Source organism: Hipposideros armiger, unplaced genomic scaffold (assembly GCF_001890085.2).
Source record: "Hipposideros armiger isolate ML-2016 unplaced genomic scaffold, ASM189008v1 scaffold_519, whole genome shotgun sequence".
Lineage (NCBI taxonomy): Eukaryota > Metazoa > Chordata > Mammalia > Chiroptera > Hipposideridae > Hipposideros > Hipposideros armiger.
In genome coordinates, this window is record NW_017731869.1 from 1,298,927 (window position 1) to 1,312,569 (window position 13,643).

General features: G+C 39.2%; 1 protein-coding gene across 7 annotated transcripts in view; it reads left to right on the forward strand.

The window, feature by feature from the left end:
• SLC44A3 (solute carrier family 44 member 3) overlaps positions 1 to 13,643 on the forward strand; it is a 96,700-nt gene that overhangs the window by 39,427 nt on the left and 43,630 nt on the right. For 6 of the 7 annotated variants that reach the window (XM_019668195.1, XM_019668196.1, XM_019668194.1 and 3 more), the window contains 2 exons: positions 8,372 to 8,528; positions 11,700 to 11,786. In XM_019668195.1, coding sequence (XP_019523740.1) covers positions 8,372 to 8,528; positions 11,700 to 11,786 — 244 coding nt within the window. The remainder of the gene's footprint in view (positions 1 to 8,371; positions 8,529 to 11,699; positions 11,787 to 13,643) is intronic. The other variant, XM_019668197.1, reaches the window with a different exon arrangement.

Sequence of the window (13,643 nt, forward strand, 5' to 3'; positions counted from 1 at the left end):
TTGCTTCCATATCTTGGCTATTATAAATAATGCTGCAGTGAACACAGGGGTGCATATATCTTTTTGAATTACTGTTTTGGATTTCTTCGGATAAATACCCAGAAGTGGAATTGCAGGGTCATAAGGTAGTTCTATTTTTAATTTTCTGAGGAATCTACACACTGCTTTCCACAGTGGTTGCACCAATTCGCAATCCCACTGACAGTGCACGAGTGTTTCCTTTTCTCCACATCCTTACCAACACTTGTTGTTTATTAATTTATTGATGATGGTCATTACGACAGGTATGAGGTGATATCTCATTGTATTTTAATTTGCATTTCTCTGATGATTAATGATATTGAGTATCTTTTCATATGTCCATTGGCCATCTGTATGTCCCCTTTGGAGAAATGTCTATTCAGGTCCTTTGCCCATTTTTTAAATGGTATTGTTCGTTTTTTTGGTGGTGAGTTGCATGCGTTCTTTATAAATTTTGGATATTAATCTCTTATCAAATGTATCATTGGCAAATATCTTCTCCCATTCAGTAGGATGCCTTTTTTGTTGTTGATGGTTTCCTTTTCTGTGCAAAAACTTTTTAGTTTGATGTAGTCCCATTTGTTTATTTTTACTTTATTTCCCTTGCTTGAAGAGATGTATCAAAAAAATTTTACTAAGAGCAATGTTAGAGAGTTTCCTGCCTGTATTTTCTTCTAGGTGTATTATGGTTTGGGGTCTTACGTTTAAGTCTTTAATCCTTTTTGACTTTATTATTGTATATGGTGTAAGAATGTGGTCTAGTTTCATTTTTTTGCATGTATCTGTCCAATTTTCCCAACACCATTTATTGAATAAACTGTCTTTACCCCATTTTATATTCTTGCCTTCTTTGTCATAGATTAATTGACCATATACTTGTGCATTTATTTCTGGGCTCTGTATTCTGTTCCACTGACCTATGTGTCTGTTTTTATGCAAATATCATGCTGTTTTGATTACTATGGCCTTTTAGTATGGTTTGATATCAGGTGGTGTGATACCTTTAACTTTGTTCTTCTTTCTCAAGTCTTCTGTAGGTATTCAAAGTCTTTTGTGGTTCCATATAAATTGTAGGATTATTTTTTGTAGTTCTTTGAAAAATGTCATTGGTATTTTGATAGATATTGCATTGAATCCACAGATTACTTTGGGTAGTATGGACATTATAATGATGTTAATTCTTCCTATCCATGAGCATGATATATGCTTCCATTTATTTGTATCTTCTTCAGTTTTTTTTTTGTCAATGTCTTCTAATTCTTCAAGTACAGGTCTTTTATCTCCTTGGTTAAATTTATTCCTTGGTATTTTTTTTAAAGGGGGGGGTGCAATTGTAAATAGGATTGTTTTCTTAATTTTTTTTCTGATAGTTTGTTATTAGAGTATAAAATGCAACTGATTTCTGAATATGAATTTGGTATTATGCTACTTTTAAAAATTTATTGATTGATTCTAATAGTTTTTTAGGGTAGCATCATTAGGGTTCTCTACATAGTATCATGTCACCTGCAAATAATGACAGTTTTACTTCTTTCTTTCCAATTTGGATGCCTTTTATTTCTTTTTCTTTTATAGAGGACTTCTAGGACTTCCAATACTAGGTGAAATAGAAGTGGTAAGAGTGGACAGCCTTGTCTTGTCCTGCTCTTAAAGAAAAAGCTTTTAGCTTTTCACCATTGAGTATGATGTTAGCGGTGGGTTTGTCACATATGGCCTTTATTATCCCCACTTTACTGAGAGCTTTTATCATAAATGGATGTTGGATTTTGTCAGGTCCTTTTTCTGCATCTATTGATATGATCATATGATTTTTATCCTTCATTTTGTTTATGTGGTGTATCATGTTAACTGATTTGCAGATATCGAACCCACCTTGCATCCTGGGAATAAATTGTACTTGATCACGTACCTTTTAATGTATTACTAAATTTGGTTTGCTGATATTTTGTTGAGGATTTTTGCATCTATGTTCATCAGGGATATTGGCCTATAGTTTTCTTTTTTTGTAGTGTCTTTGTCTGGTTTGGTTATCAGAGTTGTCTGGTTTGGTTATCAGAGTAATGCTAGCCTCATAAAATGATGTTGTGAGCTTTCTCCCCTCTTCAATTTTTAGATTAGTTTGAGAAGGATAGGTATTAATTCTGCTTTCAATGTTTGGTAACATTCACCTGTGAAGACATCTGGTTTGTTGGTAGTTTTTTTTAAAAAGAGAGTGGATTTCATTACTAGTAATCAGTTTGTTTAGATTTTCTGTTTCTTCTTGATTCAGTTTTGGAAGATTATATGTTTCTAGGAATTTATCCATTTGTTCCAGGTTGTGCAGTTTGTTGGGATTTAACTGTTTGTAGAATTTTCTTATAATCCTTTTTATTTCTGTAGGTTCGTTGTCACTTCTCATTCATTTCTAATATCTTTATTTGGGTCCTCTCTTTTTCTTGATGAGACTGGCTAAAGGTTTATCAATTTTGTTTATCTTTTCAAAGAACAAGCTATTGGTTTCATTAATCTTTTGTATTGGTTTTACAGACTCTATTTCATTTATTTCCATTCTGATCTTTATTTTCTTCCTTCTGATAACGTTGGACCTTGTTTGCTGTTCTTTTTCTGGTTCCTTTAAGTGTAAGATTAGATTATTTATTTGAGATTTTTCTTGTTTCTTGAGGTAGGCCTGTATTGCTATGAATTTCTTAGGATTGTGTTCACTGTGTCGTATATATTTTGGGTCACTGTGTTTCATTTTCATTTGGCTTAAGATATGTTTTGATTTCTTCCTTGATCTCATTGTTAACTCATTATTTAGTAGCATGCTGGTTAGCCTCCATGTGTTTGTGTGTTTTTCAGGTGGTTTTTTTTTTGTGTGTTTTTTTGTTGTTGTTGTTTTTTGTTTTTTGTTTTGTAATTGATTTCTAGTTTTATACCATTGTGGTCATAGAAGAGGCTTAATATGATTTCAATCTTCTTAAATTGATTGAGACTTGTTTTGTGACCTAACATATGGTCTATCTTGGAAAAGTTTTCATGTGCACTTGAAAAGAGCATATGTTCTGCTGCTTTGGGGAAAAATGGTCTAAAAATATCAGTTAAATCCATCTGATGTAATGTGTTATTTAAAGCTGCTGTTTCCTTGTTGATTTTCCCTCTTGAAGATGTATTCATTGATATCAACGGGGTGTTAGAGTCTCCTATTACGAGTTTATTACTGTCGATCTCTCCCTTTATGTTGGTTAATATATTGCTTTATATATTTAGATGCTCCTATGTTGGGTGCACAAATGTTTAGAAGGGTTATATCTTCTTGTTGGGTTGATCTCTTTATCATCATGAAATGTCCGTCTTTGTCTCTTATTATATTGTTTTAAAGTCTATTTTGTCTGATGTGAGTATTGCTACCCCAGGTTTTTGTGTTCATTTGTTTGCTTCTATTTGCATGAAATATCTTCTTCCATCTCTTTACTATCAGTCTGTGTGTGTCTTTCAATCTGAAGTGAGTCTCTTGTAGGCAGCATATTTAAGGGTTTTGTTTTCTTATCCATTCAGCTACCCTGTGTCTTTTGATGAGAGCATTTAATCCATTTACATATAATTGTTGATATATATGTAGTTATTGCCATTTTATTCATATTTTTTATTTCTTCTTCTCTTCCTCCTCCTCCTCCGCCTCCTCCTCCTTCTCCTCCTCTTTCTTCTTCAAGAAGTCCCTTTAACATTTCTTGTAATACTTGTTTGGTGGTGATGAATTCCTTTAGCTTTTCCTTGTCTGAGAAGCTCTTTAAATGTCCTTTGACTCTAAATGACAACTTTGCTGGGTACAGTAATCTTAGTTGTAGGTCCTTGCTTTTCTTCACTTTAAATATTTCGTGCCTTTAAATATTTCGTGCCAATCCTTTCTGGCCTGCATGTTGAGAAATCAGCTGATAGTCTTATGGGAGCTCCCCTACAGGTAACTAACTGCCTTTCTCTTGATGTTTTTAAGATTCACTTTGTCTTTAACCTTTTGCATTTTAATTATGATATATCTTGGTGTGGGCCTCTTTAGGTTCATCTTGTTTGGGACTCTCTATGCCTCCTGGACTTATATGTCTATTTCCTTCATCAGGTTAGGGAAGTTTTCATCATTATTTCTTCAAATAAGTTCCTAACCCCTTGCTCTCTCTCTTCCTTTTCTGGTACCTTTATGATGCAAATGTTGGTACACTTGTTGTTGTCCAAGAGGTCCCTTAAACTAATTTTTTTAGAATTCTTTTTTCTTTTTGCTGTTCTGATTGGGTGTTTTCTGCTACTTTCTTTTCCAAATAGGTGATTTAGCCCTCTTCCTCATCTAATTTGCTGTTGATTCCCTCTAATGTATTTTTCATTACAACTGTTGCAGTCTTTATTTCTGAATGGTTCTTTTTCATGGTTTCTATGTCCTTTTTTTGGCTTACTATGTCTCTGTTGAAGTTCTCACTAAGTTACTTAAGCATCCTTATAACCAGTATTTTGAACTCTGTCTTTTGTAGGTTGGTTGCCTCCATTTCATTTAGTTCTTTTTCTGGAGTGTTTTCCTGTATTTTTATTTGGGACAAGTTTCTTTGTTTCCTCATTTTGGCTGTCTCTCTGTGTTTGCTTCTGTGTATTAGGTAGATCTGTTATATCTTGCAGTCTTGGCCTTATGTAGGTATCCCATGGGGCCCAGTGGCACCCAGTGGCACAGTCTCCTTGCTCACCTGCACTGGGTGCTCCAGGAGTGTCCCTTGTATGGGTTATGTGTGCCCTCCTGCTAGTTGAGCCCTGATTGCTGTGGCACGTCAGTGGTTGGGATTGACCTTCAGGCTGACTGACTGTGAGGTTTGGCCATGTCCACACACAGCGTATGGGCTGCTGTATTGGGGGCTTACCACATGAAGCAGGATTTGCCCCAGCAGGCTCTCGTTCCTATTGAGATGCCCTTTGGGTGTGCCATCTCTGGGGCTAATTAGGTGGCTCTGTGCTGGGGTCTGAAGCCAACCTTCAAGTATGTTGATGCTGGGGCCTCTTGGGAGGCGCTCCTGTGCAGGCCCACATCAGCCACTGCCTATGACTGGTTGGAGACTACCTGGTAGGAGCTACCATGTGATCTACAGTTGGTTGCTGCCTTTGCTAAACCTGGAGGCATGTGGGAAAGGCCACACTACAAACTGAGGATGGCAGCCACCAGTACCGGGTCTGGGGTAGCTCCATAAAAAACCAGGACACACAGAGGCCTGCTGCTGGTTGCCAGCCCCCTTCAGCTGCTAACGAAGCCTCCTGCAGAGTTGGGTGTGGCAGGGTCTCAGTAAGTCACTAGGGTGGAGCAAATGAAGCTCACCAGACCAATTCAGATTCAGATTTGGCTATGGGCATGGGGGAAGGCTCAACACAGGAAAGATGGCATCCATTTGCCAGTTGCACAGGAAGAGGACCCCTCACAGGGAAAATGGCGACTATTTTTCAGCTTTTACCTGAAGCCGCACACCTCAATTTTCCCCCCATATGTCTCCTATGCCCCCCCCAAATCACTGTCCTTCCACTGAAGCCTAGGGTGAGTGCCTATGAGCAAGTCTGTGTGGGCCTTTTAAGAGGACGTCTGGGTTTCTTGCAGTCTTCTGTTTCACCCACATGGTTGGGATCCCCACTGTTTTTCACAGCCAGATGTTGTGGGGTCTCCTCTTCTTGTCACCAGTACACCATGCTGGGAGTCTGTTGTGGGGCTGGGGTACCTTGCTCCTCTGTGGGGAACCTCTTTGGCCAAAATATTCCTCCCAATTTTCATCCTCCACGCAGAGGTTTGGGGCCAGCCCATTTTGCATCTCTGCCTCTCCTACCAGTCTCGATGTAACTTCTTCTTTGTATCCTTAGTTATAAAACCTGTTCAGCTAGACTTCAGATGGCTCTCCAGATTGATTGTTCTATACTTTAGAACACAATTTTGATGTGTTCGTGGGATGAGGCAATCACACAGCGTTTATCTACTCTGCCATCTTGGATCTCTGCAAAGAGTTCATAGTGAGCACAAGGCTAGAACTAATTAGAACTAAAACTTGTTTCTAGAACCCTGAAGTTTCTTGCTTGGCTTTATTCTGTGTTGACTGAAGCTAGTTGTTGCAAAACATCACTTATGTATCATGACCTAAGATGGATGGGATCATTAAGCCCTTAGCCCAGCAGCTTGAGTCTATGCAGTGTCCTGGGGCCCCGGCTCCACTTCACGGAGCACTCAGGGCAGCCACAAGTTTAAAAGAAGGAGGATGCTGGGCTCATGGGGCACACCCTGAGTCACTTCCTCTCTCACACTGCCTGCGTCTTCCTTACTGCCGCTACCCACAGAATGGAGTGGAAAGTGCTCAACACTCAGTACTCCTGGGAGACAGATGCATATGCCTGACTGGAGGCCCCAGCCTCCTTATAAGCTTATCACCCAGTCTCCCAATATGCCTAACACTGCAATGCCATCCCATAAGCGAAGTCTGAAAATATGGTTAAGTTTAGATATAATTTTAAGTTGGTGAAATTATTGTTAAGTCCAGAGTATCATTTTAAGCCTCACCAGATATCATCAGATCCTCTTCCTGAAGGAAGGTTTTGAGCAAGACAGAGCAGAAGGTACTAGCTGTATACAGAGCAGGGGAGGGATGACTTGAAGCTGTTATCTTGGAACGGGAAAAGGGGCTAGGCTAAGAAGAGAAGGCAGGGACCTCAAAGACACTCCATTTACTTTTCAGGGCAGGTATTGAGTGACTGCTGGCTCCATGAGCTGGCCTGGGTTTAAAGAGGCTTCTTTTTAAATTGTCTCTTGTCATGTGATAACCCAGTTTCTGAAATCTTCTAAGCAAGCCATGGAGAGCCTGGAGTCATCAGCAGGATGCATTATGGACTAGGGCAGTTGAGACAGTGTAGACACTCCTCTGCCTGAAATGATTAATACCATCCAAGCGAAATCTTAGAAAGTTGATCACTAACCCCAAACTTCAATACCTTGAGGACCAGCCCCCAAGGTCCCATTCACAGTGGCCTGTGCATCATTTGTTTCCCTACCAGATGGAAAGCAGGTGTTGTCCTCTTCTCTTTGCATCCCCTCTTGAGCACCATAATAAGTTCTAAGGCACATAAATCTCCTAAATGGAAAAGTAAACATTCTTCCTTTTTAAAAAATGAGGAAAGGGGGGAAAAAAATGTGTCAGATTTTCCTGGCCTGTATTTCTTTTCTACTTTATCAGATCAAAATAAATTCATATCAGCAATAGCCTCCCTGGTATTTCCTATTTTCAATAATACTGGGTTGAAACACACTTCACCCTTTTTATGGGACAAATAGATTTTAGTTATTCTGCTCCTGATCTTACTCTCATGCTCTCTTTTCCTTCCTGGATGATTTAAGTAACAGCAAAAGACAGCCGTTGCCAACTCTGGAAACATTTCTGGCTGCATTCCTTTTCCTCCCTCAAAACCCAGGCTCTTGTCAAAACCTTAATTCATGCTGAGTTATTAGCAACCAGACCAAGTTGCAGAATGAAATCCATTATGAAGAAACCCAGCTTCGCTTGGAATCTGAGAAGCAGCTTCTCGGAAAGGGCCTCATTTTCTAGAACCGGCATCAGCAGAATTCAGAGGGTCAGGGGAGGAGTTGTCTCAGCCTTCCCTCTTTTTTTTCTTCTCCAGGTTTGGTGTAGGGAGAAGGCTGTGCCCATTTCCTATTTTACTTCTTTCTCTGCCTGTGAAACTGAATTTTGCATTCTTGGGAGCTGTGTCATGACAAGTCCCGTAAATGATTCGCACTGAAGTGACCTTTAAAGAGCAGGGTAGAAATCAGCTGGATTTCAGGAGCCCAGAGCTGTCCTGAAGCCAAAACTTCCTGTTCGTTTGTTTTCAGCTGGAGCTCACTATTACCTCGCTGGCTGCAGTCCTGATCATGTGATTTGGTGGTGATTTTAATCAGCAAGCCAATGCTGGCAATATTTATGTATGCTAGTGTGTAAATTAAACCTTGGAGATTATTATAAAATCTTCTGAAAATGAAAATGAGATTAATAGGCAATTTAAAGGATTGTTGGAAGGGGTAGGTGTTGTAAAGAGAGAACCTGGTTTATTTCAACTTAATAGTTTTTTTTTTTATTATTATTACTATTTCCTGTTCTATGTTTGATTGTAGCATTTAGTGCCACCAAAAGGAATTCACTTAGCCCAAGAAATAATTTAACCTAGCTACCTAGGGCTATAAAAATTTTGCCAAATGCTTACTGCATCTCTACTTTGCAAATTGTTAATACCATTGCTGATTTGAACCAGAGGGAGGTTTTTTGTTTCTTTTTAAATAGTGTTTTTAAAATGCTGTCTTTTTTCCCCCTCATCCCAGAAATAAAAATGACCCTCCTGATAGCCCAATCCTTTCATCTCTCTCCATTCTCTTCTGCTACCACCAAGGAACAGCTGTAAAAGGGTCATTTTTAATCACCATGGTGAGGATTCCAAGAACCATTCTCATGTACATTCACAACACCCTGAAAGACAAGGTAAGGCAGCACCTTACTACAAAGTTAATCACTGGAAAGCTCCAGCAGGTCCCAGGACAGGAATGTGACCTGGGACAGTGAGTGTTCTTTAGGTCCCACCCCCCACCCCACCCCCGCCTCTAGCAAACTTTTTGTTCCTGGTCCATTTTGTTTATGGTTTTGTGTGTTCGTTTTTCCACCCACAGGTGGTAGAGGAGGGAGTAGTTCTGAGTTAGGTGGTTTCCTTCTTATTTAAATGCTGAGCAAATGGTAGGAATTCTTCAGAGGAAATTTAAACAAGCTTTTGTGAACAGTTAGATGCTTTTTTTTTAAAGTAAGAAAATACACTATAATATTTGTATTTTAATGCTAAAATATTCTCTGCCTTTTGCATTTTCTAGAGGTGCCATGGGAAGTTACTGGGGTGTGTGTGTGTGTGTGTGTGTGTGTGTGAGAGAGAGTGGGGGGGAGAGAGCATAAGAGAGAGAGAGAGAGAGCATAAGAGTGGGAGAGAGAGAGCATAAGAGAGAGAGAGAGAGAGAGAGAGAGAGAGAGAGAGAGAGAATAAGAGAGAGAGAGAGAGAATAAGAGAGGGAGAGCATGAGTGAGAGAGAGCAGTCTTAGCGATGAGAAATGAATGGGCAAGATGACCTAAATCTCAGCTCAAAAGACAGAAAACTGTAGGGCTTTTGTGCCTGGGGTTTTTCTCCTCCCTGGTTTTTATTTCCATGCACATTTGGTTATGAATGCCAGTGGAAACCAACACACCAGGAAAACAGCTGTTCTCATGGTGTTTCTGGCCCTCCAAACAAGGGAGGGTTGGCCTTTTCCCAGCTTCTCTGTTCTCACACAACTCTAATCTCTCCCCCATCCCCACCTAAGCTTCAGTGACTTGGTCAGTTTCACAAATTTACCTGACACTCACCTTTTGGGTATAGGTATGTGTGCTTAGTAAACTGGGGAAATTTTACGTGTAGATTCCTTATTATATTTTAGAATTGTTTTTATTTGCTTTTTAAAGCAGACATCTGAATTGTTGGTATTTTTAAGTCCATAATCAAGGTTTGAGATTAGTATATCAATTAGGAACAGTTGATTGAATTTCACATAAAGTTATCCAGTGTTTTTATCTTGAAGTGCATGTGGAGCAGTTGCCTCGATCATACAGTATTTTCTTGTATTTTTATTGAAATATGTCATTGCAGATACTAGTTGTGTGCCCCAGTAAAAAAAGAATCAAGTTTAACTTTTTTTGGAAATAAATTCTATAGTGAGACTTTCAGGGCTAAATTAGTCTAAATTTATCCTTTTCAGGGCTGAATTTCAAGGGATGAAAAAAATACATTTATTTTGGTGACTTGAAGAGGCATTTCCACATCCAGGCCAAATCTAGCCACTCTGGCTCCTGCATTTTGAAATTGATCCTTCAATTTTAGAACTTGGAGAACGATTTCTTGAAGAACAGAACAGCTTTTTAGTGTGTGTGTGTGTTTGTATGCCCTCCTATGTCTTTCAGCTGATTTAATATTTAAAATAGACATGAGACAGATTAATAAGAGAAAAATGACCAAATTTAACTACATACGTATGTATGAAAAGCCCACATACACGAGAGCCTCAGAGGCAGAGAGGGAAAATGAGGGAGCATATGATATTCTGAGCTAAGGATGAGGTAAGGCACCTTGGGGCTTCAGAGGGGACAGTTCACAGGACGATAAAAAGAGCAGGTGTTTCGTAATTACAAGTTTGATGTGCCCTACAAATACGTCATAAAATATTATTTCTGGTGATAACTCTTATTATGGGCAAGGCCCCTAATTTAAATTCTTTAAGGGAGAGGTAAATGTTCTTTGTGAATCCACAGGGTCTCGATTGCCTTCAGCTCCAAATAATCGCATGCCAAAGTGGCACGTTATGGGGAGGGCTATTCTGAGTGTGTGTTTGTGTGTGTGTGTGTGTGTGTGTGTGTGTGTGTGTGTGTGTGTGTGTGTACAAATATAAAGATAGAGATATAGAGAGATATATAGGCATTAGTAATAGATAATCATAAATTAATGAGCAGTAGGGGACCTTGCTACCCCTCCCCAAGTTAGGTCTTAAACTCTGGGAAAACAGCCTTTCATAAATCTAAAAGAGAAGTCATTGTGTTGGTCTCTCTGGCAGAGGTCTAAAAGGTTGTTCATCACTCCCCAGATTGCATAAGGACCAAGGGGCCAAACTCCCTTTTAGTGATGTCACAGTTGGAGAAATGTGCCCTTTCTTAGTTAGGTTAAAAAGAAATGATCTTCCTCAGCAGCCTTGCAGCCCTGTACTGTGTCTACAATTTAAACATTTTACACAGCGATTGTGTGATCTTTCCTGTGTTAAATGGCTCATTCACAACCACAGCCACACTAAAAAGTATCCAGATCAAGTTTCATCCAATTGAATTAACACTGGGACAAGAAAATGTCCATATAAGGCTGAGTTATTCCTGGGGTCCTCATATAGGACTATTTCAGGATTATTTTCAGGTTTTTTTTTTTTTTTTTACTTTGGGCCCTGGGTAAGACGCATTCGGTCACCCACTCCTTCAAGAGTGTCTTCATTTACTCGAGTTATACACAAGTCCAAGTTATATTTCAAAGGACTAATTTATTCCTTGAAATTTAGCCCTGAAATCACACTCTAGGATATATTTCCAAAAACGTTAAACTTGATTCTTTTTTAACGTGGGCACATAACTAGTATGTACAAAACATTATTTGTTTGGTTGTTGTTGTTTTTTTGTCTTTGGGGTGTGAATTTTTCATGAATATAAGCTGTTTGAAGAAGCAAAGTGTATAGTTGAAGACACTGAACGAGAGATGAGGGAAGAGAGGTTTTTTTTTTACTAGAACTAGAAGGCCTACTTTTTGCCTTCACTAACAAATATGGACAAACTCATTTCCCTTTCTGCTGAGGTCAACAGCAGTCATAACAGGTAAGCCCACTAGAAAGAAACTTTGCTCATCAGTAATAACAATAGTAATTAGTAGTAGTAGTAGCATGTGCACAGTAGAAGAATTTCTCCAATACTGAATGAGTGCTGTTACAGCGCTTCCCCAGGCATAAGTTCCCAGGTAGACACAGTGTGTGTCCACAGAAGCTGTTCCTTTCTTCCTTCCTGTGTTGTTTCTGACTCTGTTCCTTTGGTTCTGAAACTGATCCCAGCAGCGGAGCGCATTGGCGAGGAGCATGTTCAGATGTTGCTTCTGCTGTTTCTGCTGTCTTGACAGATGCCTGCGCCATCTCAACCAGGTAAGGCTCCCACGTGCCCCAGGGACACACAGAGGGGCCACGGGTTGGGCTCTGTATCTTAGGTCAGGGATTGGCAAATTCTTTCGGTAAAAGCAGAGATTGTGTAAATATTTTAGGCTTTTGGGACATTCAGTCTTGGTCAAAACTACTTAACCCTGCCATGGTAGTAGGAAAGTAGCCATAGACAAAATGTAAATGATTGGGTGTGACTGTGTGCCAATAAAGCTTTATTTACAGACACTGAGATTCAAATTTCATATAATTTTCATGTGTCAAGAAATCGTCTTTTGATTTTTTTTCAACCATTTAAAAAAACGTGAAAATTATTCTTAGCTCTGGCCAGGGGAAAGCAGGCTGTCTGCTGGATCTGGCCCCTGGGCTGGAGTTTGCAGACCTTTAGGTTGTTGAAGTCATTCTTCAAATCTAAAAGAACTGTGTTTCTTTTCAGAAATAAAGAGGGGAGGAGGCTTTAAAAACCCTGACATAATGAATATAGTATATCAACTGAGAGCTAATTTTCAGTGTCTTCTCTGAGAACTGTAATTTTCCTGAAATAGGAAAAGAATCACTTCCCTAATTTTTATATATTTCACCAGCCTTTCTCATTCATGCTATAAATATTCCTTTAAAAAATTACATACTGTGATTGTTTGGATTTTGATTTTTTTCTCTCCTGAGTCTTTCAAATTGATGGAAATTTAAATATATATTTTATATTTCTGTAGATAATTTAGGAGATTTTAATAGCCCTCAGTCAAATTTACACAAAGTAATATTTAAGTTGTATTAAGAATACCTTTCATTGCTCAGAAAGTGTAGTCTTCTTATAGTAAAGCTCTATTTTTAAGCCTCATCTTAAGAACCTTGGAGTGCATTTAAGAGTGTATTTAGTTTTCATTTGGATTGCTCCAAACCTTTCAGAATGGCGGTTCATATAGCAAGTCAAGCCAGACTCTATGTCATGGTGTAATATGCCAGCCTCTCTCTCTTCCTAGAACTGTGTGCACATATCCAGACACCACCTTATTCCACAAAGATCTTGAGATACATTACAAAAATGTGCTAACTGTGATAACATGAACATCAAGGCTAAGAAACATATAAATAGACTAGAAAGACAAAAGCATAGACAAATATGTTGATCACATGGTCCTGCAAGTTGCTGTCACTTCTCACTTCATTGTGTAAATTGAGGTTCTTTCCATGTCACTCTTTCACTCAGAGCTTTCAAACTGCCCCATGGAATCCTTGTGGATGCAGAGTCCACCACTTCAGGAAGGAAGAGAAGTGGGTGAGGAGGAGGAGGGTGGGCTCTGGCCCTGAACCACCACCACCCTACTCTGCCTTCCCACCAGAGCAGCTCCACTTTTATCTAGTTTAAGAGTGGGATTCCACTGAAGATTTCATTCAAACACAGGACTCAGATGCTATAACACATTTCAATACCTCTGTCTCATGCCATGTTCAAGTTTGTTTTCTCTTCCCTGTTATCCTGTGGGACATATCTCATTCTGAAATTTCATCACCTTATATTAACCTAGCACCTTTTCCCTTGGGAGTTCAAAATGTTTCCAAGATCATAAGTAGCTTAGTATTAACCACACTATAATTGCCATTGTAAAGGTGAGGAATCTTTATAACATGTACAATGGGGCATGACTGTCCTTGAATCACAAAAAGGCTCAGCTAGCCTTCATCCAGCTCATAGTGAATCAGTGTTGCAAACAGGGATCGGTCCTTTGGATTCTGATCATAGTCCATTGACCTTATCGATGGAATGGTGGCTGCCACCAATTCAATGCCAACAGGACCCCAGCCTGGGATGCAACAAAAGAAGAGACTTTATTCAGGCGAACA